Raw genomic sequence first — 24866 nt, 5'->3', positions numbered from 1 at the left:
CTGTCAATGGGGGTGACCAGATCAACTTTGAGACTGAGGTGGATGAGTTGATGAAGGCTATTCAGCGCAAGGCAGAGATGCAACCTGACGCTGGACACCAGCCACTCACCCCTGGAATGTCTCCTGTTTCTGATGCGAGCCTGGAAAGCCACGGAACTCCTACTCCCATGGGCGACAAGTCCCAAAGGAAGCGATACCATTGCAACGGTCCCAACTGCCAGAAGAGCTTTACCCAGAAGACTCACCTCGACATCCATCGCAGAACACACAGCGGTGAGAAGCCATACGTAAGTCTGAAGCTGACTCCCACAATTGAAATGCACTAACATATATAGTCCTGTGACTTTCCTGGTTGCGAGCTCACCTTTTCACAACTGGGCAACCTGAAGACTCATCGACGTCGCCACACCGGTGAACGCCCGTTCTCTTGTGACAAGTGTGACCGCCAGTTTGCTCAACGAGGAAACCTTCGCGCCCACTTGCAGACTCACCAAGGATTGAAACCTTACGTCTGCATCCTCGATGCTTGCAACAAGACGTTCTCTCAGCTCGGTAACATGAAGGTGAGCATTGAATGTTGTATCAAACAAAGTTTCAACTAACCATGCTTTAGACTCACCAAAACAACTTCCACAAGAAGACCCTCAAGAACCTCACCATGAGATTCGCCCAGATTCTCAACTCGGGCGAAGAAGTGCCTGATATTGACCGCGAGCTGTTTGAATACTTCGCCACACACTATAAGAACAGCAACAAGGGCATCAAAGGTCGAGGAAAGGCCCGCACAGTTGCTGAGCGCAAGCCCAAGCTCTCTAACTCACCTGTTGCGCACCCAATTTCAAGCATCCCTCAATACCCTCTTCCTCAAATCGCCTCAGGTCACCAAACACCTTCTCCTCACCAGCCGCATGGTCTCCCCGTCTCAGGCAGCCTCGCGGCCTACAGCATGAGCCGTGTCCAGCACAATTCTCACACAAACGGCTATGAAGTATACGACATTCAAGGAGGACATCACCACATCCAGCCACCTCACAACGCCGGCATGATGTACGAGACCAGCCATGTGCGCGAGATGAACTACAACGAGCGTATGTACTGAGGACTGTTCATCATAGAACAGCATCACCATACCAACTAGACACGAATCGACAGCGTTACGCATTTCATTTACAACAGTACGATACGGGAGGCCAAACAGTGCAATTATTACCAAAAGCCAAAACATCTAAACGGCGTGTCTTTTTTCTGGGGGGTCGAAAACATATGGTCACACAAAAAGTCCATACCGATGGGTTGAAATTTTAGGGTGGTTGTTTGAACACACTGATGCAGGGGTTCCGCCCTTTTTGCTGCTTTGATACCAATTGTTTCTTGCGTTTTTACACATAAATTTCTCAAGCAATTTGCACAGGGGAAGTGCTTTGCTTACCATGTACACTAATGATCATCGATACTGGCTAGACGGATGCAAGGGAGAGCGAGTGGATTCGTTCATGATTTCATGGAGTTTAGAACAAAAAAGAAGGCTGTATTATCTGCCAGGACGAAGCTTTCTGTGTTTTGTTTTCCATTTCTGTTTTCTTCATGTTTTGGCTATCAACTCCTGTTGATGCATTTTGCACAGAGTTACTAGACTCAGGAACAGGACATCAGCATTCTGCATAATGGGAAATGAAGAGGCGAAAGTAGCCACTGGAGGGCGAAATCGGAATACTGGCATTTAGATAGTATATGACATGGAATTCGAATGAACATATCTCAGACGATTAAATTCAGGGAAAAACTTGCAAACAACAGTGATGATGATGATCTCAATGTCTCGCCCTGTTAGACATGCCAGGCTAGGAACAAAACCACCGAAGTGAGGACACAGCCATGCTTACGATGCTAGGATTGGTATTTTGGAGACTTGTCACGCAGGCGGGCCATCCAGGGGCACATGATGAGACGGTTTCTCCAGCAGGACGGTCTAGACCAAATTGTATGGCGTTGGTCGAAGATGCAGGGGATGAGAAAGCAAATTAAGGTAAGGCAAGGTACAAATGTCCCAATTGGGGGCCATAGTGATGCCCAAAACCACCGATTTGGAGAGCATGGTACTGTATATTTGTGATAATATTAGAGCACTCAGCTGAGCCAAGAGTTTAAGGCCTCGATGGAGGATGGCGATCCTGGTATCATGATCGAAGAAAACTGTCAGGGGCTGCTAAAGTGAAATGTGAGAACTAGGAAAAACAGTATCTCGGTAAGAGTACAAGTCTTACCAACATACATTGACCTTGTTTGTAGTTGGTTGGTGTGGCTTGTACGTACTGCATGGATTCTATATTTTTCCACAGAGGCTAGACATAATTCTGAGTACCTCTGTATAATGTCGAATCAAGACCGCCTGTCAGAGAGGTCAAGTGAGGTAGGACCTGTGTTGGTGGAATGCAGGATATGGGAGTGGCTGGTTTCGACATGAGATTATCACCTGCATATTATGACGCCGATACTGTTCCTGTTTTGTGCGAGGCCAATTTTCATAACAGTTTTGGATTCGTCTACATTTGACAGCTGTCCACAAATCTACGACAGCTGGACTTGCTTGCGAGACATGATGTGCTGCGTGTTATAGCATCCATATATATCCCACCGAGGTCGCAATCATGTATAGGATACAAGACTGCATACTCATGTAGATTAGGGCTGCATGCCTCTCTTTCCGGCTGGATCGACAACCCCCCCTCCCCCAATATTCACCGCCCCCCCTCTCTACCTATTATGTACTCTTCTCTCACTCTCCCCTGAGTGGACAGCTGTTGAAGAGTCAAATGCACACACAGTAAAAAACGGAACTCCTCTATGCATATGACTATGCATGAAGCCTCATTTCCAAGTCTCTGCTTCGGGGACCAATGCGAGAAGCCTTCACCGCCGTAGATAACGTTGCAATAGTCTGGTCCGGCCCGTCACTTTCATCGTGTGTACGAAACTCCTTCACTTATCGGAATAAATGTCAAGGCATGATGCTTTTCCCGATTTTGAAAGCTGCAGATGCGGAGATATGCAAGCCTTCAGCGGTCAGTTTTCTTTTTCTATCTCTTTTGCATCCACAAAGCCGTTGAAAGCGTTTGTATGTGTACGTACGAAATGCACGTTCCTTGTACGTGGAAGTGCTGTAGATGCAAGATGGGATTTCGCTGGGAATAGGGATCGATGGGCGCTTAGACTAGAGACGAGAACGTTGGTTCAGAGCAACCGTTGCAAGGCTGGTTTGAGGCGGGGGAGAGTACGCAAGCGAGCCTTGTACGGGACTGGATGAATCCCCCCAGGAGCAAGTCCGTTTCATCTAGGTGGCGAAACGGACCAAGCGAGGCGAGAGGCAGATGAGTTAAGACACAGACACCCAAAGGAGACAGTCACTAGTATCCGCGTATCAGAGCCGTCCGTCCTGCCTTGTCGAAACTTGAAGTGAGCCCGAGACATTCTTGATGTGGGCTTGGCTATGTATGCACTTGATGCCTACCATGTCCATTCCCATGTTCAAGTCCACGTCCGTACCCATATCCCAACAGCCTGATGCAAGGGAGCCGTGCTGTTTGTTTGCATATACACAGACACACGTATGTATGTATGTATGCGTCCCTATGTATGTGTATGTATGTGGAAAGTCTTCAATACCCATAGAGCCGGTACTGCACCAGCTGTTCCGCGGAGGCCACAAAGAGAGTTGATTACAGTAGTTTACAGCATTCTAACCTCCATGCAGAGTCGAGACAAACAAGATGTTGTCACCGCTCTGTATCTCGTAGGCCTCCTCGCCTTCGAGCTCCCAGTCGGCATCGTTGATGAGAACTAGGATGCCCGGTCGACTGTTTGCCACTCTTGTCAGCTACAAGATCCATGGAAACCCAGGTAGGACTTGGTGTAAGAGTGCTCCGAACCGACGTGGCTGTGTGTGGTCGCGAGTTAAGGGGAGTGTGCATAGCGAGTCGGAGGTAAAGAGAGGCAAAAGACAAGAGGAGAAACAGTGGTCAAGACATACAGATGGCTGTCTAGAACGAAGAGGTCCTTGCGAGAATCGTCCATGACGTTCTGACATAGGTAGTTTATCAAGTACGCGATGTCGGCGGGTTTCCCATCTTGGCCTACCGCGGGAATCGACAGAGCGTGCTGTCGTTTATTCGAAAAGAGCATCTCCAGCCCGCCACTGCAAGTACCATGGTGTTAGCTCCAAGGAACCCGAACTAGAAAAGGAGGGATCAAAGCGAGGGGACCAAAGAGAGAGCAGAGACGAGACTTGTCAAAGGGGAACTCAGGGACAGGGCTTTGTCCGGGCTAGTGGGACACTCATGGAAAAATTGGTAAATGTAGGAGGGTGTGGGCTTGATTTGACGCCCGAGACCTGAGTCGAGGCTGGAGGTTGGGAGTTGGGAGTGAGAGTTGACACATCATATAATGCGCTGGAGATGAGGATGTTGGTGAAACGAACTTACGAGAACTCCACGTCGATGCTGAGCATTGGGGAAGATGCTGATTCGACCATGGCGAAATAGAAGGAGAATGGAAGCGATCTCGATGTTACTTTTCCTTTCCCTTTCAGCTGTCAACTGAACTGATCTCTGAGTTCTGATTTCTCTTGTGATATTTGCTTTTGCTGTGGTGGGGGAGAAGGAGATCCCGAGGTATCAGTCAGGTTTGAACGCTGTCAGAATGTCCTGAAGAGTTTGCTTCCTTCTTCTGATGACATAGAAGAAAATAAGGGAATTATTGCGATGCAGATTCGATCTCTGTAACAAAAAGAGCAAGTAAAACCCGTTGCTATTTGCTTTTCTTGATGTGTGGTGTTTGGTAGGAGCCACCCACAAGCGCTTAAACAGATGACATAAGCAGAAATCGCACGGAAATCTCAGAAGAATGTCTCTGCAGCCAATCAGAATTCAAGAACCACACACTTTTCAGACTCATCCCAAGACCCCCCCAAGAATAACGACTCCAAGTACCTACTTTGAATAAGAGAACGACAGAGTAAATAATACAGAAATGGGCTCAATACCCGCATCTGTCGAGTATCTTGCTTCCGGGGCCAACCGACAGACGGCTGTTGCGGATTGGAGTCGATGTGGTATTTTGGCTTTTGGAGCAGATATCAATGTTGCTTTATGGCGACCCTTGGTTAGTACTTGAGTCACCTTGTTGCTTTAAAGTCAATATACCTTGTTTTATATGATCTCCATGGTTCTCCTAAATCAACTCATGCTAACACTCATAATCAAGTCGGATCCTCCCAAGGGAGTTAGCAAGTTGCTCAACGGCCACAAGAGCACTGTCAAGGCCTTGGCTTTCCTCCCTGAAGAAGACCAAGACGAGAACTCTTATCTCATATCAGGCGCAGATGATAAGGCGCTAATTGTATGGAAAGCCCAACGGGACAGTGAAGAGTTCAAACCCATCCACACATCAAACGAACACACTGCTGCCATCAACTGTATCGCCGCTCTAAGGATCAAGGGCACTCAAAAATGGATTATTGCAACTGGAGGCGCTGATGCTACCATAAAAATCTGGAGCTTCGAGAATGACAACTTCTCACTCCTCCAAAGTGTTAAGACGACACCGAAGTACTTCCCCATGTGTCTTTCACTTGGTTACGCCGGAGACGCAGATGATGTCTTGGTACTAGCATCTGCTGGCACAAGGGATATTGTCCAGATACACACTGCAGAAGCCAAATCCGAAAAGATCCAGTTCGAGGTGCAAGCAACATTGACGGGTCACGAAGGCTGGATTCGAAGCTTGAGTTTCGCCAAGGAGACAACTGCCCCTGACAGTGATTTGCTCCTCGCCTCAGCAAGTCAAGACAAGTACGTCCGTATCTGGAGATTTCACCAGGGTAAAGAGCTACCTGTTGCTTCAGCCAACAGCTCAGACCCCTCAAGCGACGCCTACTTGCCAGGCAAGTCCCCATCGAACAAGGCCCATCGCCTCAACTCGGCTGGCAAGGATTTTTCCGTTACTTTTGAAGCTCTGCTTTTGGGCCACGAGGACTGGATCTACAGCGCACGCTGGCAAAGACAGGAAGACGGAAAGCTGCAGCTTCTGTCTACTTCGGCAGACAACTCGCTCGCTATCTGGGAGGCTGACCCAAGCTCTGGTATCTGGATTAGCATGGCGAGACTGGGTGAGATTAGCAGAGAGAAGGGTGCTACAACAGCAACAGGAAGTACGGGTGGTTTCTGGACGGGATTATGGTCCCATGATGGCAAGTCAGTCGCCTGCCTTGGACGCACTGGTAGCTGGAGACGATGGGAGTATATCACTTCAGAGGACTTTTGGAAGCCTTGTGTGGCCATCTCAGGACATACCAGAGCAGTCACAGGTGTCACTTGGGCCAAGAATGGCGAGTATCTACTGTCAACAAGTTCAGACCAAACCACACGACTTCACACGCGGTGGAACAGACCAGGAACCGAGACATGGCACGAAATGTCCCGACCCCAGATTCACGGCTACGACCTCAACTGCATCGACTCTGTAGGAGCTTCTCAGTTCGTCTCAGGAGCTGACGAGAAGCTCATGCGAGTCTTCAGTGAGCCCAAGGCTGTGGCCTCAATGCTCAACCGCCTCGCGGGCATTGGTGGTGGTATGGACGTTGAGAATATGCCTGACGCTGCCAACATGCCCGTCCTGGGTCTATCAAACAAAGCGATCGACACCGTGGAGGATGACCAGGAGATTCAGCCCATTGACGACCGGGACCGTGGAGCTATGGACCCAGCATCAATCGTGAAGAAGTCGCACTTGGAAATCGACCATCCTCCTTTTGAGGAGACACTCTCTCGCCATACCTTGTGGCCCGAGACCGAAAAGCTTTACGGCCATGGTTATGAAATATCTTGTCTAGCAGCTAGCCACGACGGAACTCTCGTCGCCAGTGCATGCAAGGCCAGCTCGACCAACCACGCCGTCATCCGTCTGTTCGAAACAGCACGATGGACTGAGCTCCGGCCACCCCTGACCGCACATTCTCTTACAGCCACTCGCCTACGATTCTCTCTTGACGACCAGTTTCTCCTGAGCGTTGGTCGTGATCGTCAATGGGCTGTGTTCAACCGCGCACCCGAGGAAGACGCTGCGTACAAACTCCTCCAGATTAACCCCAAGGGCCACACACGTATGGTTCTTGATGCAGCCTGGGCACCTGCTCCATCTTCAGCCCCTGTGTTTGCAACCGCTGGCCGTGATAAGCAAGTTCGCATCTGGGCAGCTAAGCCCAACGAAGAAGGAAAGTTGCAGTTCACGCAGACAGCTTCTATTGCATCTATTTCGCCCGTCACCTCTGTTGATTTCATCCCTGAAGTTGTTGAAGGAAGGTTTGTCCTGGCTGTTGGCACGGAACTCGGACGACTGAGTCTGTGTCTGATCAAGGAGGATGGAACAGACGTCGCCGAGAAGCCAGCTTGTGAAGAGTAAGTAACTTTCGATGTGAACGAGACGATGATATCCTTTTGCTAACTTTGTTCTTTAGTTACTGTTTGCCCAAGGCTGTACACCAACTTGCTTGGCGCCCTGTTACGAGAGATGGTTCTGACAGGCCATACGAGCTAGCTGTTGGAGGAGAAGACAGTTCACTCCGAGTGTATGCTTTTAGCCAAGCGTATCTCCAAGTGTCTGTAGATTCGCAGTAATAAAAGTTATGATTGATGTTGATATGAACATATTTGTTCCACTACCAATTCCTGAGCTTGCATCCCTGCTTCATCTTACGGTTTTTGATCGTGGAATTCAACCGTGAGGCAACCAAGTTCAGTGTATTATTATCATTATAGCCATCTATTGGCCAAGGTGTTATGTATTTCCGTATCCATGATGTCGTGATGCCAGATGAATCTGCGAGTCAAATCTCGCGGTTCACTAGGTTGAAATTTGAGGTCTAGTTCAAGCCTCAGTTGGCCAGAATCTCGTTGTTACGGCGCCGCCGTAGCATTTCGATGTGATGCTGGTATATAGGGGGAACACGTCATTCGAAATTTATAGCTCCTTGACAATTTCGATGGTCTCCTTAGTAACATCTACCGCGCTCGCCGTTGCACCAGATAGCGCACTGGCGGACATATCCTTAACAGCCTCTTGCACCACCTCGGCGACGTCGATTTGCTCTCCGTTCATGTAGTACCATGCGCGACCGACGAGGAATGAGATGTGGTGCGGGAGATAGAGGCAGGCGGCGATAAAGGTCAGGCTGAAGAGAAGAAAGACGATAGAGCCTGAGGTGATTGGTTAGTGATCCAGAGAATAAAGTTGAGGTTGAAGCAGTAGGGGGTTCGTACTGAAGAAGAACTTCTCCCATGGCGTGAACATGTAGACGCTGAAAGTAACCTCGAGTTGGTATTGCTTGAGTGCAAGCCACTTGCGGAAGGATCCAAAGACAGCCATGATGTCGAATTTATAAAGCTGGGTCGTATTGATAATGTGGAATTCTGGTATTCGTCGTCGTAAAGTTGTTGTTCGGAGTAATTGATGGCTCAAAAATGATGGATCCAGGAGAAAGGTTGAAACGACGGAGAATTGAGGATAAGGATAAGGGATCCCTCCTTTATCTGGCGGTACCTTTATCGTACCGACGCTCCCGAAAATTAGTCTAGGTACCAGAGCCTTTGCGGGAAAACGCCATGATTTCAAAGTACCGGTTGAAACTTGACTTTGCAGGGGGGTGCGGCTGCCCAATTTACTGGCCTCTGTGCTGACAAGAGACTGCTAAATTGGCCAAGCTCGTGGCTACGGCTGTGGCGTGCTTGTGCCACATGTAGCCTCGTGGACGACGAATAACCATCAACTTACTCAATTAAGACTTCAACTCGCCTTTACTCAAAGCCTGCTGTTTCTCGTTTTTCTCCTTGGACATATGCGTCCGACAAAAAAAAATCATTGAGCATGTCCAGTCTCTTCCGATCTTTCCGTCTGATTGCGCCTCGTTCGCCTTTCGCCTCACCAACATGCACCTTTTCCAGTACATCCATATATCTAGCAAAGGCTCTCCCACCTCGACCGAAACCTCCACCCGAGTCCGAGATCGAAGAATCGTATGTCAAAGGCAGTGGTCCGGGTGGTCAGAAGATTGTATGTTTCACGACTATGTTTCACGACTCCTTGTGTCGCCCAGATAACTTACATGGGTCGTGGCAATATAGAACAAAACCAACTCTGCGGTCCAGCTCAAGCACGTGCCCACGGGGATAGTAGTCAAGTCGCAGGCAACCCGTTCAAGAGATCAAAATCGAAAGCATGCCCGCGAACTGCTTGCCCAGCGGGTCGATGAGCTACGAAACGGTGACCAAAGTCGGTCAGCCATTGTTGGGCGTGTAAAGGAAAAGAAAGCCGCAAGTGCCTCCAAGAAGAGTCGCAGAAAATACAAGAAGCTCGAGGAAGAGAAGGCAATTGCTGCAGCTGGAGATGAAGCTGAGGCCCCGTTGGAGGCGACCTCTGACTTGTCTACACAAAACGGTTCAGCTGCACATGAAACAGAGAGTTCTGAAGCTGCTCAACCTTCTGATACCCCGAGCAAACTAACCTGATAGACTTTAAAAGTAACCTCAACGACTTAATTACGACTTTAATTGCATAGACCACGTTGGCATTCGTAATAAAGGAGCAAACGGCACATGTCATCACCTCGTTTGATTTCAACAATTCTAAGCGGAAAGTAAAAAAGTATTTGTATGTCAACCTCGGCTTCTACCCCTAGGCACGCATTATACGCGAACTACAAGAAAAGGGGCCATCACATCTCTTCGTAACAAGCGCAACGCCCACTCTTTCGACCATGTCAAAAACTTTTCGTAGATACGAGATTCGACATTGACGTTGGCCAACCACCCAAAGCTTAGCGTCTGTCGCCACCTCCATGATCTTGTCGTTAGGCGAGTGGGAGGATTTAATTTGTCGGTCGGGTAGCTTTGAAAAGTTAGTAAGCTGGTCTCGAGAGTTTGATGATTAAGTTAAACACACCTTAGAAGCACTTGCGGTGAACGATTGAAGGACCGCTCTCGTCGTACTCCTGCTTGGAGATCCACATTTGCTGGAAGGTGGACAGGGAAGCGAGAATGGAACCACCGATCCAGACGGAGTACTTTCGCTCGGGAGGAGCAATGATCTTGACCTTCATGGAAGAAGGAGCAAGAGCAGTGATCTCCTTCTGCATACGGTCGGAGAGACCGGGGTACATGGTGGTACCACCAGACTAAAGACATGTTAGAACAGTTGGAGTGCTTTCGATTTGCAGAACTTACCATGACAATGTTTCCGTAGAGATCCTTTCGGACATCGACATCACACTTCATGATGGAGTTGAAAGTGGTGACGTGGATACCACCGCTCTCAAGACCAAGGACAGAAGGCTGGAAGAGAGCCTCAGGAGCACGGAATCGCTCGTTACCAATGGTGATAACCTGACCGTCAGGAAGCTCGTAAGACTTCTCCAAGCTGGAGCTCTGGGCAGCAGTCTGGATCTCCTGCTCGAAGTCAAGGGCGACGTAGCAGAGCTTCTCCTTGATGTCACGGACGATTTCTCGCTCGGCAGTGGTGGAGAAGGTGTAACCGCGCTCAGCAAGAATCTTCATGAGGTAGTCGGTAAGATCACGACCAGCCATGTCGACACGGGCAATGGCGTGGGGAAGGGCGAAACCCTCGTAAATGGGGACAACGTGAGTGACACCATCACCAGAGTCCAGAACGATACCGGTGGTACGACCGGAGGCGTACAGGGACAGAACGGCCTGGATAGAGACGTAGAAAGCGGGGGCGTTGAAGGTCTCGAAGACAATCTGGGTCATCTTCTCACGGTTGGACTTGGGGTTGATGGGAGCCTCGGTGAGCAGGACGGGGTGCTCCTCGGGGGCGACACGCAGCTCGTTGTAGAAGGTGTGGTGCCAAATCTTCTCCATGTCGTCCCAGTTGGTAACAACACCGTGCTCGATGGGGTATCGCAGTGTGAGGATACCACGCTTGGACTGAGCCTCATCACCAACGTAAGAGTCCTTCTGACCCATACCGATCATGATACTGGGATTTTGTCAGTGGCCAGCCACCGAGAAAGGCGACAAAATTGCCGCGATTGCAAAAACTTACCCATGGTGACGGGGGCGACCGACAATGGAAGCTATTCACAGCATTAGCATTTGGATCGTGGTTGTGCTTGCGCCCAAACGTTGCGATATCAACGCTAGGATAGCAAGTGCTAGAAAGTGGGGTACTCACGGAAAACAGCTCGGGGAGCATCATCACCGGCGAAACCGGCCTTGCACATACCCGAACTGGCATTGAGTTAGCTATTATGAACATGTTGGGATTGTTTTGCGCCTGCTGAGCCAATTCTATCGAGCACCGGAATCGTGGCCGGTGTCGGGCATCGGACGATGCGGTGGCAGATCTGGCCAAGCAGGGGGGCAGAGAGGCGGGGAGGTTGTCCAGAGGTCGGTGAGACAGGCGGGGGGAAGCTTACCCATTGTCAATGACGAGAGCAGCAACTTCTTCTGTAAAGCAAAGATATGTCAGCGTGAATCCTCAGATGATATTCGCGATGCTCGAAACGGATTGATTGACCAGATCCGACGATGCAGCGACGCGGTATGATGCGACGTACCCTCCATGGCTGTGGATTACGGTGTGTGTATGGGAAAGCTGTCCAGAAACGGGATTAGCGGCCAAGATTGCAAGGCGAGGAAGAAAAAGAAAGGACAAAGTGGTATAAAGAAGACAAATGTGATGAGATGCGATGCTAGAATTAGTGAGGAGCAAGCTTACGGGAAAAGAAGAGACGTTGATGGAGAAGGAGACGGAGGTCGGAAGATAGAAGAGTTGAAGAGAAGTAGTTTGGAATGGGAGAGGGAAAGACGGGAGAATGGGGGAGGGGGGAAAGGAGAGAAGTATCGCCGGGCGACGCTGTCACAAGAAAGTTGTGGGCGGGCCCCGAATTGCTGAGGTGGACACTTGGGGACAAGGGGGAAGAGACCGCCTGCCAGAACTGGGTAGGGGAAACTGAACAGACGAGGCACAGTCTAGAGCAGGAGCTGCTCTCTTGCTACTGGAAAGAGGCGGGGCGACCAAAAAAAAAACAGGTCTTCCCAAGCTGCTCGCCGCTTTACTGATTGGCTCGTGGTGGCCGTAGTGCAGAGTACACTGCCCTGAGGAAAAGAATGGACTTGTCCCAGTGGCCGCAGCGGTGGCAGCCAGGCAGCTCGTGGAATGGTAATCGTTGCGGAGTATGGACGGTAGCGGTGGCTAAGGTGGGGAGCTTACCTGGAACTGGACAGCAGAAATGACTAGAGGTTCGTGATGGCCAATTTAGTACCTGTCTGGGACCTGGGATTGATATGGGCAATTGAGTATGATACAGAGTTGATAGATCCTCTCCGGTAGCAGTGATTCTTTTTAACAGTTTACCGTAGACGGTATCGAATCACATACCGACTGAGTATAACGAGCCGCTTCACCGTCTCGACTTTATCCTTCCTGCACAATGTGACGTCGTAAGCAGAACCTCATGTCCACCGCCACGCGAGCAGACGACGACGTCAGCTAGGGAACTTTTTAAAGCTGCAGCCTTTGAGGCTACCTTTTATTTGTCTTGGCAGTGTATTGTAGTGTTTCAATGGTTCACTGTTGACCTATTTGCAGACTCAATCTCTGATATCCAACTAGCTCTGGTGGCAACGACAGCCTTTTTACAATGGCATACCATCCAAGCATACGGGTATGTGTATCAGCAGCAGCCACCATCTGAGAAGACGGCGGTTCAAGTAAGCCTCCACCACGAAAAGCTTGATAGGAATTTGAGTCTCACTCTTCAAATTACTGCATAGGACACGAACAACACCTATCTTGCCCAAAGGTCTGTTCGAGAACCAACATCGCCTCACCGTCAGTAGGCCAAGCTCTCGAATTCAGTAACAGAAAAGGGGCTGGTATCTCTAAGTCAAATCTCCAGATGCTCCGCATATTGGGACCGGTTACCAGCTTCCAGTTTCCGAGTTCCACTCCATAATTAGCACAAGCGGCTAATTGACCAAGCGCTCCTCCAGGGCGAAGTTACGCGGAGGCAGCTGTTTGCGAACGAGTCTCGCTGACGAACCACGTCAAATACGCGCGGGTCTTGTTTTATCTAAGCTACTCACCCAGTCATTCCGACTGGCCAAGCAGGCATCATGATCAAACATGCCTTGATGAGAGCTAGAATAGCCTCACATTGCACACTTATCTATCATCTCAACTCATACGCTGTGTAGAGTCCCTTTTGGTAAAGCAACGAGGCGGTGTTGAGCTCTTCTTCCCCCGGCAATGCAAGGTTTCTCTGCTCCATTGGAATCCATGTTTTTTCAGACAGCCTGGGTAAGATCCTTTTTGATGGGCAGCAGCTCCAACACCGCTTTCTGATCACCCCCTGAACCGCGAGGCTGTCAATTGTTTACTGGGCACTACAGATCTCCCAACTCTTAATTAGACCCCTGTTTCTTGCCCCCTGCCTAACCCAGCCGGGGAAACCCACTGATGGGAGCTGTCGGCCAGTAAGCCAGGCTGTGAGATTGATTGATGCCTTCGCTTACCTACCGCCTACCCACGAACAGCGGGATCTCCGGCCACTCTCAGATGCGAAATATGTCCACTAGGCTCTATCTATCGATATTGGACAACTGGACTTTGCCATTGTGGTAGCCTTGCGGCAGACTGCTATACCCAATGTACTTGGGTAGTGACATCCAACGTAATACACGCGCGTCACCCCAGTCAGCCACAGTTGATCTAGGCAGACATTATTTTTGCTCGCATTTTTATTTCTTTGTCCATTCTTTTTTTTGTTCGCTCTCGGATTTGAAGCTCACCTTCTCTGTGATAAAAGCAGCGACGATGAGGGGCAACCTTGCAAGGTGGGGCAATTTTGCTGAGCTGGAGGGGAGCTATGATGAAATGTTTCTCTGCCACGTCGGACTACTATCAGTGAATTGCGGTGTCTGCTCATAACATAAATACAATGCAACTCTTCTGGTTGACTCGGTAATATGTACAAGTCATCATAAGGCAGTTATTGGGCTGCAATTTATTAATATCGAGCTGTGGTAGAGCATCGATCGGGATGGATGATTCCTGCGAGAAGATATGCACTAGTCTGTTTATAGATTAAAGCGGGCCTTCTTGAAGATTCCAGAATGGGCAAATTCTCATCGATATGGTTGGTAACGTTGAAAATCAATTGCAAATATTCAACATCAAGGCTTTTCGTTTTCTACACATTTTACAACAACCACAACGGGACTTACCATATACTAAGCGAATCCATAAACTACCAACAACATGGCCGATCCTAGACTTAACGAGCTTCTCAAATGGAGCATCGAGCAATCTGAGGCCACCAAAAATGACCCCGATGCCCCTCCAGCCAAGACACAACTCACTCCGGAGCTTATGGCAGCACTCATGGGCGGCCCCTCCGACGCCGACCTCATGAAAGCTTCAATGGAGATCATCACTTCCGACAACGCTGAGGAGGTCTCCCTCGACGACAAACTTGTCGCCTTCGACAACTTTGAGCAGCTCATCGAGAACCTCGATAATGCCAACAACATTGCGAACCTCAGCTTGTGGACCCCACTACTGGACCAGCTCAAGCATGAAGAGCGCGAGATGCGCAAGATGGCCGCATGGTGTGTCGGCACTGCTGTGCAGAACAACGAAAAGACACAGGAACGTCTGCTTGCTGTGGGGGGAGTGCCTATGCTGGTAGACTTGGCTACTAAGGAGGATGAGCCTGTCGATGTCCGCCGCAAAGCCGTTTATGCGCTCAGCTCGGCGGTGCGCAACTATCAGCCCGCCATGGATCTCTTTGCCGACGAGTTGACCAAGAAGGGCCACAAGACTGACAAGGTTGACGCTACAAGCATGGAGGCTGTGGATGAAGTCGTCAACGGTCTGCGCGAGAAGATCGGCAAGGCTTAAAAGAAAAATTGGAAACATAAATTATCAACGCATCACGAATGGGTTCACTGGGACGGAGTTGGGCGTCGGTCGGGAAAACATCTTGTGTCGATACAGGTTGATAGACCAAAGGGAGGTAGCAAAAGGCTGGATGAAGTGGGCACTTTAAGCCCTAGATTTTTGATCGTTCATTTATGATACATATATCTTGTACATGGTTTATACTACATATCTATCACCCAAGGATGATAGTCGTCCGTGACTGAACACCCCACAATGATCCATTTATTGTGTTTTAATGCCCGGCCTTACCAAAGAAGGGGAGACCTAGGGCCTCCAAAAGAAGGCGACCTTGTCTATCGGAGGTGCCAGTTGTCTTGATAAAGATATCGCAACCAGGCATCAGTCGTGCAGGGTACATCTAATCATAGTTAGCTTGCTGGTCCTTCACAATTTCGCATATAGACTTACATCGTAATTGAATTCGATCTCAGGAAAGTACGCCATCCAGGCGGGCTGCAGACCAAAAGCTAAGTTGCCTGCGCTATCACCAGTTGTAGCCTCAATGCCAGGCCAGTCCTTGATTTTAGGCAGCACCAGAGTGATCAGTTTGTCCAGAAACTCGTAGGCCTGAGCACCCTTCAGTGTCACTTTGCAACCGGTCTTGTCACCCTTCCTCACACTCCACTGAACGACACCGTTCTTGACCCTTGTCACCTCGGGGAAAGCACCAGAGATAGCCTGGATAACAGCACGGCACACGTGCAAGTACTCCTTGTTCTGGGAGCTTAGAGGGGCGAATGAGTTGATGGTGATGGCCTCAATTTCGGGGACGTTGTGCCACTCGATAGGGCGCTCGACCAACCCAAGTCTCGAAGAGCCACCTCCACGAGGTCCACGACGAGGTCGGTTCTTGTGATAAGGTGAGGAGCCGTCCCATTCTCTCAAGTTACCCTTGTTGGAAACGGGTAGCTCTGTGCCCGGTGGGATGTGCTGGTAGGTCATAGTGATCAGATCTGGAGCAACCGTGGTCTCGTATGTATGCCTTAGTCGGGGGAAGTTGAAGGGACCGGGGACGAAGTCTCGGGCAGTCGGGTCGGAGGACTTGGGCACCTGGACAGGATGGAGGGGTCCACGGTAGTACTTGGGAGGATGGTACTGGTATCTACAAGAAGCTATTTAGCACATGTTCGGTCATATTGAGCAATTGGGCCACGAACCTGTTACCAGGAAGCTTATTGACCGTTCCCTTGGCCTTTTCCCTAGCATTGAAAGCCTCTATAGCTGCCTGGTCGGGGGCACCTGTCGCAAAGGAGGAGGCATTGTCGAGATCTGCCAGGTCAGAAGAGGACTTCTCGGCCCCAGTCGAGGCATATCTTCGTGCATAAAGGGGAGCAGCACGTAGAGGGATTTGCCTTCGTCCCAGCGAGCTCGCCAAGCGAGCTCCTTCTCGTACCGTGGCCATTATTGGGGTCGTGGGGTATTAGAATTGCTCGTCGACAAAAAGATGAGGTTGTCGCGGTGGATTTGGAAATTTCCATCTAAGCGGCTAGCGCCAATTGGCGCCACACGTGGCTGTGACAGATGGCGTGGCGCTGGATATTGTATCAGATCTCTAACGACGACAAGGGCAGAAGTTGTCCAGTTCATCAGACGTCACAACCTACCAGGCATTTACTTCATGTCCTTTATTCTTCATAGCGTAAAACTATCGCTTTGTGTGGCTCAGTTCTTCCATGAGATAGAGGTACCTTTGCAACCTATCAACATCTCTGGACCTGAGCACCAAGTCAACGAAAGTCATCATATGTGTGTGCATGTAGTCAGTACTTTTTTCTTGTTTCCCATGAGGCGTAAGAAATGAGCCCATTTGAATATTTCCCCTCTTTCAGTGTTAATCGCTCAAATTTGCTATCCGCCTGGCGCTTCCTTCTCCAGATTGACCTGCCTCATCATGTGGCTTTATGAATACGACGACTAAGTCGTGATCCTCACGATTTTCGAAGCACTCCGATCGCCCCTCCATTACCCAGATCTAGAAGCCATGGGTCATCTAGTAGTTCAATGCAAGGACTGAATCCCAATCTTAACGAAGAGGCCAATAGCATTGTGTCTAAAAGAAATCGTATGAACTTTCAGCACTGGATGTGTCGGATATCCGAAATCCTTTGTTATCAATTAGTTGCTTCAGTCGGCTTCGGGGTTTGCTGTTGTCCGACGCACTTCGATCGTTCATCTCACTCCGAAACCAACTTGATTCAAAACCACCTTCTAATTATGGAGCTGCCTGGTCCCAAACGCTTGGGCGCGGGACGTCCGTGGACCCCGTGACCCGATTTATCTCCATCTTTTCCAGCTGCAAGGACCGATAAGTCCAGATGGCAGGATGGCAGGCTGGCAGGACAGCCAGGATGGTCACCAATAGTGTTTCCTGTTCCCAGACGGTCAGGTTTCCTCATGTGCGGGCCGAAGACTTGAACCTTACCGTACGTTCTTTGGATAGAGAGGGAGTAGATTAACATCTGACCGAGGGGCTAACGGGCCACCAAACGGGCGATATTTTAGTAAAATACAAACATTTACATTGGAGTCAAAGATTCACCATCAATAATAAGATCCGGTTGCTTTACAGTACCACTAACTTAGGATAAATTGGTTAGCGGGTGGGTAAGTAGGTTACAGGCGTCAGGAACGCAATGGTGTGGCTGGTGATGTGCAACACAGCACTTAGTAGGCTTCGATTTATAAGATGACTTCTATCTCTGGCAGGCACAAGACAATTTGTGCATACGTGTTCGAGGACTAAGTAGTTATCCATTCTTCAATCGATCTATCCCAGGCTTCTATCGATTCTATAATTAATAACCTGACTTACTCACACGCCTACGTTGTCAGCTTCTTTACCTAGGTCACCAGTTCTGTTGTAACCGATGGTGCGGATCTCAGCCTAAAGGTTACACATCCAGGCGGCAATATAGAAAAGACCTGACGACATGCGGTAAGATGATGATGATGACAGTGTAGAATAAAGCAAAGCCACGAAATAGCGTGCAAGATTGCCCTTTTGGGGGGCTTTATTAGAGCTATGATTGAGTTTAGCTGAGGCAGAATCGAGTGGGTTAGGTTATTTTGAAGTAAGTTCTCTGAGAGCCTACCCCATACACAATGATGATGTGGCCGAGATCGCGGAGAGTGGAGCTGAGGCCAGCTGGTGCAAGGACGTGAGTAACACATCACGCATCCATATGATAACAAGAATGAAATAAGTGTTAAAACGGCAGTGGAACAGGCTTTCATTACATCGCAAATCACTTGACATTGTCCGTCCCTGTTAGTCTTACTTCCCACGTTGGCTTTAGCTTGTCCTGCAAGGCGGCCGTTTTGTGCTTGTCACTTCCCGAATTCGCGCGCAAACTGGCTAGGATCGGCTCCAAGGATTATCTTCAATTGGTATGGAAAAAGGACAAAAAAGGATACAATTCAAAGGTTGAATTGGCCACACTAGCCACTGGACTAGACCATCCATCTAAATAGCCTGAGATTCGGTCGACGTTCCTGTGGTGTTGCCATCGGTAGGTCATGATTACATGCAAGCTGCACCCTGATTCCATCAACAGGAACAAGGGACCAAAAAAAAGAAAGGAAAAAGGTAAAAAAAAAACTTTAGAGTGACGGGAGGGCACAGGGGTCCAACTGTTACAATACCACATAAACCTTACTTCATCCAACCTTAGCACCTTTGGTAGGCTGAGGTTCAGGCCGGGTCCATGCTGTGTCCACCCCCGCCACCTGTCTATCTTTCTATTTTAGTGCACTATCTCTCAGGTCACTCCCCTCAACAACCGCTCCCGTGGGCTGTTCGGCCACTGAGATTTGGCCTCCGAAGCCGATCATTTATTATGGCAGGGCAAGTCTCGGCCTTTTTTTCTCAAGTACAGCTTCCCCTCCAACTTTGTTTTGTCTTCTGGCTCATACTTTCAACCTGCCTCGAACTTCGATAGCAACTATTTGTACCGTGTATTCTGTTTCATCGGTTCATCTCATCGTTTTTAGCTCGTCTTATCAGCACCGACCAAACCCATCTCACCCTCCCCCGTCTTGCGCGCGTCGCACTCGAGCCACTACCTGACACATCTCAAACAACCTACACCAGCAGCGGATGCGCCCCCGATAATGCAGACCTGTGGCTTATTACTGCCTCGTTAAACCGGACGAGTCCTTCTTTTTCCTTTTGAACTACACATTATCCTCTCTGCAACGAAATCGAATCACAATGAAGGAGTTTCCCAGAAAGTTTCTCAGCTTGCGCGACAAGAATGGCTCTAGCCGTCGATCTAAGTCGGCTGCGCCAGCGTCACCCCTACCAGCGATTTCAGACAAGAATAAGGTATGCTCTCATCAGGACTTAGTAACTGTTGGATGGACTGTCTGCTATTTCCTTTTCAAATGTCCAAGCTATGTACCGGCCGAGAAACAGGTGTCCTGACAAATAGCTATGCAGCCTCGTCCACTTTCTACTGGGGCCTTTATGGCCATGTTCAAGAGCGATAGTGCCAAGCAAGGAGCAAAAGCAGACGGGGACAAAGAGAAGGAAACCGCACGAGTACGAATCGAATCACGACTTGAACGATCGAGACATTAACCTTTGCTCGCATTAGGCCGAGGAGATCCTACGACGATTAGACGAACTCAACATAACCGACGTAACTGCCGACCACGTTATCGATATCATGGCAACCAAGTTCGCAGACTACGATAGCGACAAGACCGTCGAGTTCATTGATATGGAACAAAAGGCGGCAGCTGGAATCATCACCCCATACGATCCCAACGTGGATATGGTGGGCGCCGAAAATCGAGGCAATGTTACATGCTATCTAGATGCGCTCTTGTTCTCCATGTTTGCCAAGATCGACGCTTTCGAATGTATGCTCAAGAACGACTTTCCAGAAGAAGACAACCGCAACAAACTCGTCAATCTTTTGCGAATGTGGGTAAATATGCTCAGAGCAGGAAAGTTGGTACACACAGACATGGTAGGTAGCATCCTCACATGCTGTGATATGCTTGAAACTAACCAGGAAAACAGACCAAACTAATACAGGACGCGCTGGCCGATTGTGGCTGGTCAGATGCCCGGATGCTGGAGCAACAAGACACCTCTGAGGCCTTTGCTTTTATCACAGAAACGTTGCAGCTACCATTGCTTTCTCTACAAGTCGATCTTTTCCACCAAGGAAAGAAGGACAAAGACGACCACAAAGTTGTGTATGAGCGTCTCTTGAACCTGGCCATACCCCCTGATCCTGAAGAAAAGGGACTCAAACTAGAAGATTGTCTCGAGGAATACTTTAATGCCCAAGTGGATGTTAAAAGAGATAGCGAAGATGGGAAGAAGCTCGGAGTGGAAGAGAAAAGTCGAAGCGACACACCGACACTGAAGCACAGGGATACAATTCGAATCATAACTGAAGAACGCGGCGAGTCGTCTACACCAACATCCCCACTACCAATCACCCCAGTGGAAAGAACACCAACGTTGGAAAAGCCTCCTGTTCTTTCGCTGGTAGATCCCGATACCAAGAATGGCAATGTTCCTGATGAAGCAGAAGGCGAGGTTACTGCTATTGAGTTAGTGCCGAACAAACCCTCGTTGCGAGGAAGGTCAACAAGCGTTATTCAACGTGTAGTTTTGGATGAAGAGGGCCGCCCTTCTACCCCCGACACACCAACGATGCTCCAGAAAGCTATGCGTAAGGGTTCAACAGTCGTCAAGGCAGTCACTATTCCCGCCTGGCAATTCTTCAGACTTATCCGTGAGTTTAAATCTTCTGTCGTGATACTATTACATGCGCTGACAAGATTTCAAGCCTGGCACGCGCTTTCAAGCACAGAGCCTCGAAATAACACAGAGGTTGCGTTGAATTTTGAACAACGGCCTGTTGTGGGCATCTGTCTCAAACGCTACGCCATGACCGAGTCTGGTCAGCCCAAGCGTCACAACACATTTATCGATATCCCTGATAGTTTGCGGCTACCGCATTTTATGCTTGCTGATGAGCCGAAAGCCGAGGAAGATTTGAACGTTCTTAACACGGACTATAAGCTCGTCCTCCAGTCCGTTATCTGCCATCGAGGAGATTCGTTACAAAGCGGACATTATGTTTCATTCGCTCGAGTAGCTCCTAAGCTATTGAAAGACAACCGGCGACATGATTTTGACCCACCTCCTGATTACGAGGAAGCACAATGGGTCAAGTTCGATGATCTTCAGATAGAGAGCCGGGTCACTTATGTGGACGACATCAGAACTGCCCTCAAGGAAGAGATGCCATATCTTTTATTTTATCAAGTCATGCCAATGGTCGAAGTTGCTCCTCCTTCGGTCGATGACACGGAGACAGAACCTCCCTCATACAACGATTCAAAAGTCAGTATCGAGTTGCCTCCCACCCCTTCACGAAGCCACCGACTTGGCAGTCTCGAGGAGGGTTATTTTGACAATACTCCGACTCTCGAAGACCCCCGTCACCTATCCAGCAAACCACCAAGCATTCGACTTTCCATGGATGGCGAAAGACCCAGGAGGAGTGAGGATGGTACAGGGCGTTTCCCAGGATCACTCAGCAACTCGCGACGCCCTAGTGCTGTCTGGACTGAATCAGCACCACATACACCAAACTCTCATTCCCCAGCTATAACGCCCAGCGAGGAGCCAACTGCATCGAGATTATCACGTGCAGCATCTCGCTTCACACTGGTCAATAGGAGTCGACCAAGCAGCCAGAGTGGGGAGAATCGCCTGAGCTTCTCGATGAGCAGGTTAGGAGGATTAATGCGGCCTAGTAAAGACCTTACAGCAGAGTCCAAGGACGAGCCTAACGGTATCGGCATGTCTTCACCAAACTCAACAGGCGTCCTGACGGCAGAAACATCCAAGGAGTCTAGAGAGTCAAAGGAGATTTCAGACAGAACAGAGGTTCCAGCCGAAGTTGAGCCTGAGACCGAGCAACGCCATCATCGACATCACACCCACAAACATGGCCATAAACGAGTTAAATCGAAGGACAAGGTGAAGAACAAGAGCGGCAATCAGCCCGAACGAGAATGCACTGTGATGTAACAGCTGCGCTGTCAAATCATAGTGATAGACATGCCATCAAAAGGGGGGGAAGAAATATTACGGCATTGCGCACCCAGAAGCGCGACTGGTTTGATGTTTGGACACCTCGATGTACAAGAGTTCTCGCAGCAGTCGTTGAAGAAAGCGCGCTCCTGCTTGTCATAATGAAGTTGGGTAGCAAGCTACAAGGAGACGGCATGGTGATTTTGATACCCAGCAAGGGCTGAATTGCATATGTGTTTCAGGTCCTTCTGGAGTGTGAAAAGCAAAAAATCAACAGAATATTTGTTATTAGCATGGCGTTTTAGGACGGGCAAAACAACATAAATCGGTTGTTGTGTGGTTATTCTACACCAAATAACTTTCCTAAGCATGATACACGCAAAGACGAGATGCAAGGGGCAAACATGATGCAGTACTGTTGAAGCTAGCAATGCAATTCAGTTCCAGCGATTTATTATCATTATGCCGTGATGTGACGTTACAATAATCTACAAAAAGTGACTTGTTTGGACAACTCCCAAACCAACACGCTTAGAGTTGATACATATATCATCATCATGATCCATGTGATAGCTTCAGGTTTGTCTATTTCCTCATACAGAGTTACATGAACAGGCGTGGCCATCACTTCGTTAGCTTGCCTTTAGATCCCACATCCCATCCCATCAACAAGTTGAACAAAACTGCCGCGCATGATGAGCGCCATGAGTGAAATTTGTTCAAAAGATACGTAAAAGCAAGAACGGAGCGAGACGACCGACTTTTTCTCCGTCCCTCCATTGTGTGCGTTACAGAAAATTCATACACATGACCAGGACAACGCAAGTCCTCAACAATAATATACACAGATGCCTGGATCCCGATAGTCTGGGGAGGAGATTAGGAACCGGGATATATATGTACCAAGTCTCCTACCCAGAAAATGGGCATCGTAGCATCATAGGAGGTGGGAAGGACGACTAATAAGACATCAAAAAATGGCGAAAGGGGTTTGGTGGGGGGTCGAGGCTTGGTCCTGGCCCGGTCAACAACGGGCGATCATTAAGACATCCTATCCCATTGGGGACAGGATGCCGGGTCATCGAAGATGTTGCGGGGAGTATGCTAAGCTCATGGCTTAGAAGGGGATGTTGGGAGGAGCTTGAGCACCGAGGACCTCCTGTTGTTCTTGGAGCTCCTCAGGGGCAGCCTCAATGGAAACACCCAGACCAATCTTGGCTTGATGCTGCAGTTGTTTGTCAGTAAATTGTTGTTTTCTTTGATAACCGAGGATCATAGGCACATACCGTGAAGTGGTCAATATCAGCGGCAAAAGTCATCATCACAGGGGGAGCAACCCGCTTCTCAAGAGCGCAGCTCAGTTTGCCCTTGGAGTCGACTTGAGCGCGGAAAGTAGACATGCGGAAATCATACTTGGCACCAATGGTGGTAACACCCTCCTTTTGGAGACCACCACCCATAAGACCACCGGGAGAAGGAACAAGGCCGAGGCTCAGGTCAACACCAGCCTGAACCTTGTCTGAGAGTCGTCGCCAGTAAGAGGTGTTCAGGGTGCCCATAGCAGCCTGGAGCTGAGCGGTAGCGATCCAGTCGGCGGACTTGTAGCGGGCGGCGTATGAGACGGCGCACTCGGGGCCCTGGGACAGAGAAGGTCGCTGCCAAAGAGTCTCGAGACCCAGAGCAAGCTTGGAAGTAACGGATTGGAGGTAGCTTCCGATGAAGATACCAGTCACACCACCCTCGAGGTAGGAGGGGTTGAGCATCTTGAGAGATGCGCTAAAGTCGTTTCCGGTGTACTCGTGCTCGAACTGCGCCATATCTTGACCACCTGGGGAGATGGAAAGCTGAGACTTGGAGACCAGCTTGTCGGACCATCGCCAGTTAAATCGTCCGGACAGAGAGCCCTCATTATCAAGGTTACCTTGGCAGAAGACCTATAACAAAATTAACAACCTCGAATACCAAATTTGTGATTAACTGGTAGTTACCTTTCCTGTTCCGTACATGGCGGCAAAAGTGTAAGGGTTGATACGCTCGCCCATAGCAAACTGGTGGGAGACCTGGAAGAGAGGAGCCATGCTGAAGATCTTTGTCAGGTCGGCGCGGATTCCAGTAAACATGTAGTTGTTGAGAAAGACATCGCGCTGAACCTCTTTGGCAAGACTCTCGATAGTGCCTGGGTTGGAGAGGCCTAGCTTGGCCCTCCGCTCGTTGAAGGAGTTGAAGACATCTCCGAGGGCGCCAGCGAGGGGATTAGAAAGTAGTGCCTTCTTGACGGGATCCAATGCGGCGGTGGAGGCCATTGTGACTGAGCGCCGAAGCGAAGATGAAGATGATGACGGGAGAGAAGCGAGCCGAGGGGTTAATCGACGATGGCGACGCACACGATCAGGCGTTCGTAGCGATTATACCAATGACTTGATTAATGAAAAAATAAAAAGTTGTGTGAAACAACCTCGAATGCGATTAATATCCCGAGCCTCTAAACACCGGAACGTGATGACGAGCGCAGTAAGTTGGAGATGGAGAATAATTTTCATCTGGCTTGGACAGCTCTGTAGTGGAGAGGCACTAGCCACCGATGATGCCGAGTCGGCTGTGGCTGTGTCCAGATCGATCCAGTGTGGTGACCACTATAGCTACCCTGAAGCTTGACTGCAGATGACCCTGAAGGTCCACCTGCCTGCCACTGTAAAACTTCCATGACTGGGTTCGGTCTGGTAGTGTAAAGTATCCTATACTTTCAGCTAATATTCTTATGCAGGACTCTGGACTAACTTGCACTACTTTT

At 49.3% G+C, this 24866-nt stretch overlaps 11 protein-coding genes across 11 annotated transcripts; 6 read left to right on the top strand and 5 right to left on the bottom strand.

Annotated features, from left to right (window-relative positions):
* Positions 1 to 50: 50 nt before the first annotated feature.
* Positions 51 to 1099, top strand: FGSG_13123 (uncharacterized protein; the record flags this gene model as incomplete). Its single annotated transcript, XM_011328789.1, has 3 exons — positions 51 to 287; positions 336 to 563; positions 614 to 1099. 3 exons carry the CDS (start codon positions 51 to 53, stop codon positions 1097 to 1099), a joined length of 951 nt encoding a protein of 316 aa, XP_011327091.1.
* Positions 1100 to 3736: 2637 nt separating this feature from the next.
* On the bottom strand, positions 3737 to 4528 carry FGSG_07339 (uncharacterized protein; the record flags this gene model as incomplete). The annotated part of the gene is made up of 3 exons (XM_011328788.1): positions 3737 to 3854; positions 4028 to 4192; positions 4479 to 4528. 3 exons carry the CDS (start codon positions 4526 to 4528, stop codon positions 3737 to 3739), a joined length of 333 nt encoding a protein of 110 aa, XP_011327090.1.
* A 689-nt stretch (positions 4529 to 5217) lies between these two features.
* FGSG_07338 (uncharacterized protein) lies at positions 5218 to 7670 on the top strand (the record flags this gene model as incomplete). The annotated part of the gene is made up of 2 exons (XM_011328787.1): positions 5218 to 7451; positions 7511 to 7670. The coding sequence occupies 2 exons, from the start codon at positions 5218 to 5220 to the stop codon at positions 7668 to 7670; spliced, it is 2394 nt and encodes a 797-aa protein (XP_011327089.1).
* Positions 7671 to 7775: 105 nt separating this feature from the next.
* On the bottom strand, positions 7776 to 8533 carry FGSG_07337 (uncharacterized protein). The gene is made up of 2 exons (XM_011328786.1): positions 8313 to 8533; positions 7776 to 8249 (listed from the first exon to the last, which is right to left on the bottom strand). Exons 1-2 carry the CDS (start codon positions 8416 to 8418, stop codon positions 8014 to 8016), a joined length of 342 nt encoding a protein of 113 aa, XP_011327088.1. The 5' UTR covers positions 8419 to 8533; the 3' UTR covers positions 7776 to 8013.
* A 347-nt stretch (positions 8534 to 8880) lies between these two features.
* Positions 8881 to 9608, top strand: FGSG_07336 (uncharacterized protein). The gene is made up of 2 exons (XM_011328785.1): positions 8881 to 9102; positions 9174 to 9608. Exons 1-2 carry the CDS (start codon positions 8917 to 8919, stop codon positions 9555 to 9557), a joined length of 570 nt encoding a protein of 189 aa, XP_011327087.1. The 5' UTR covers positions 8881 to 8916; the 3' UTR covers positions 9558 to 9608.
* On the bottom strand, positions 9586 to 11817 carry FGSG_07335 (actin). Its single transcript, XM_011328784.1, has 8 exons — positions 11785 to 11817; positions 11624 to 11661; positions 11483 to 11513; positions 11239 to 11294; positions 11110 to 11140; positions 10272 to 11043; positions 9991 to 10222; positions 9586 to 9936 (listed from the first exon to the last, which is right to left on the bottom strand). Exons 2-7 carry the CDS (start codon positions 11628 to 11630, stop codon positions 9992 to 9994), a joined length of 1128 nt encoding a protein of 375 aa, XP_011327086.1. The 5' UTR covers positions 11631 to 11661; positions 11785 to 11817; the 3' UTR covers positions 9586 to 9936; position 9991.
* Positions 11818 to 14255: 2438 nt separating this feature from the next.
* On the top strand, positions 14256 to 15192 carry FGSG_07334 (uncharacterized protein). The gene has a single exon (XM_011328783.1). The coding sequence runs from the start codon at positions 14329 to 14331 to the stop codon at positions 14968 to 14970; it is 642 nt and encodes a 213-aa protein (XP_011327085.1). The 5' UTR covers positions 14256 to 14328; the 3' UTR covers positions 14971 to 15192.
* A 52-nt stretch (positions 15193 to 15244) lies between these two features.
* On the bottom strand, positions 15245 to 16414 carry FGSG_07333 (uncharacterized protein; the record flags this gene model as incomplete). The annotated part of the gene is made up of 3 exons (XM_011328782.1): positions 15245 to 15370; positions 15421 to 16114; positions 16170 to 16414. 3 exons carry the CDS (start codon positions 16412 to 16414, stop codon positions 15245 to 15247), a joined length of 1065 nt encoding a protein of 354 aa, XP_011327084.1.
* A 946-nt stretch (positions 16415 to 17360) lies between these two features.
* On the top strand, positions 17361 to 18483 carry FGSG_13122 (uncharacterized protein; the record flags this gene model as incomplete). The annotated part of the gene is made up of 5 exons (XM_011328781.1): positions 17361 to 17435; positions 17596 to 17616; positions 17866 to 17947; positions 18049 to 18170; positions 18322 to 18483. The coding sequence occupies 5 exons, from the start codon at positions 17361 to 17363 to the stop codon at positions 18481 to 18483; spliced, it is 462 nt and encodes a 153-aa protein (XP_011327083.1).
* Positions 18484 to 19477: 994 nt separating this feature from the next.
* FGSG_07332 (uncharacterized protein) lies at positions 19478 to 22072 on the top strand (the record flags this gene model as incomplete). The annotated part of the gene is made up of 4 exons (XM_011328780.1): positions 19478 to 19552; positions 19608 to 19985; positions 20039 to 20765; positions 20820 to 22072. 4 exons carry the CDS (start codon positions 19478 to 19480, stop codon positions 22070 to 22072), a joined length of 2433 nt encoding a protein of 810 aa, XP_011327082.1.
* A 1120-nt stretch (positions 22073 to 23192) lies between these two features.
* Positions 23193 to 24378, bottom strand: FGSG_07331 (import receptor subunit tom-40; the record flags this gene model as incomplete). The annotated part of the gene is made up of 3 exons (XM_011328779.1): positions 23193 to 23300; positions 23362 to 24009; positions 24064 to 24378. 3 exons carry the CDS (start codon positions 24376 to 24378, stop codon positions 23193 to 23195), a joined length of 1071 nt encoding a protein of 356 aa, XP_011327081.1.
* Positions 24379 to 24866: the final 488 nt, after the last annotated feature.

The sequence above is a fragment of the Fusarium graminearum genome, chromosome 4 (assembly GCF_000240135.3).
Source record: "Fusarium graminearum PH-1 chromosome 4, whole genome shotgun sequence".
Taxonomy (NCBI): Eukaryota; Fungi; Ascomycota; class Sordariomycetes; order Hypocreales; family Nectriaceae; genus Fusarium; species Fusarium graminearum.
This window is presented reverse-complemented; position numbering and strand designations above follow the sequence as displayed.

Coding starts and splice junctions, on each gene's coding strand:
- FGSG_07337 (XM_011328786.1), bottom strand. CDS start 8,418: ATGGCTGTCTTTGGATCCTTCCGCAAGTGGCTTGCACTCAAGCAATAC. Junction 8,250..8,312: donor ATGGGAGAAGTTCTTCTTCA/GTACGAACCCCC, acceptor CAATCACCTCAG/GCTCTATCGTCTTTCTTCTC.
- FGSG_07336 (XM_011328785.1), top strand. CDS start 8,917: ATGTCCAGTCTCTTCCGATCTTTCCGTCTGATTGCGCCTCGTTCGCCT. Junction 9,103..9,173: donor GTCCGGGTGGTCAGAAGATT/GTATGTTTCACG, acceptor GTGGCAATATAG/AACAAAACCAACTCTGCGGT.
- FGSG_07335 (XM_011328784.1), bottom strand. Junction 11,295..11,482: donor GCTCTCGTCATTGACAATGG/GTAAGCTTCCCC, acceptor ACTCAATGCCAG/TTCGGGTATGTGCAAGGCCG. Junction 11,044..11,109: donor GGTCGCCCCCGTCACCATGG/GTAAGTTTTTGC, acceptor ACAAAATCCCAG/TATCATGATCGGTATGGGTC.
- FGSG_07334 (XM_011328783.1), top strand. CDS start 14,329: ATGGCCGATCCTAGACTTAACGAGCTTCTCAAATGGAGCATCGAGCAA.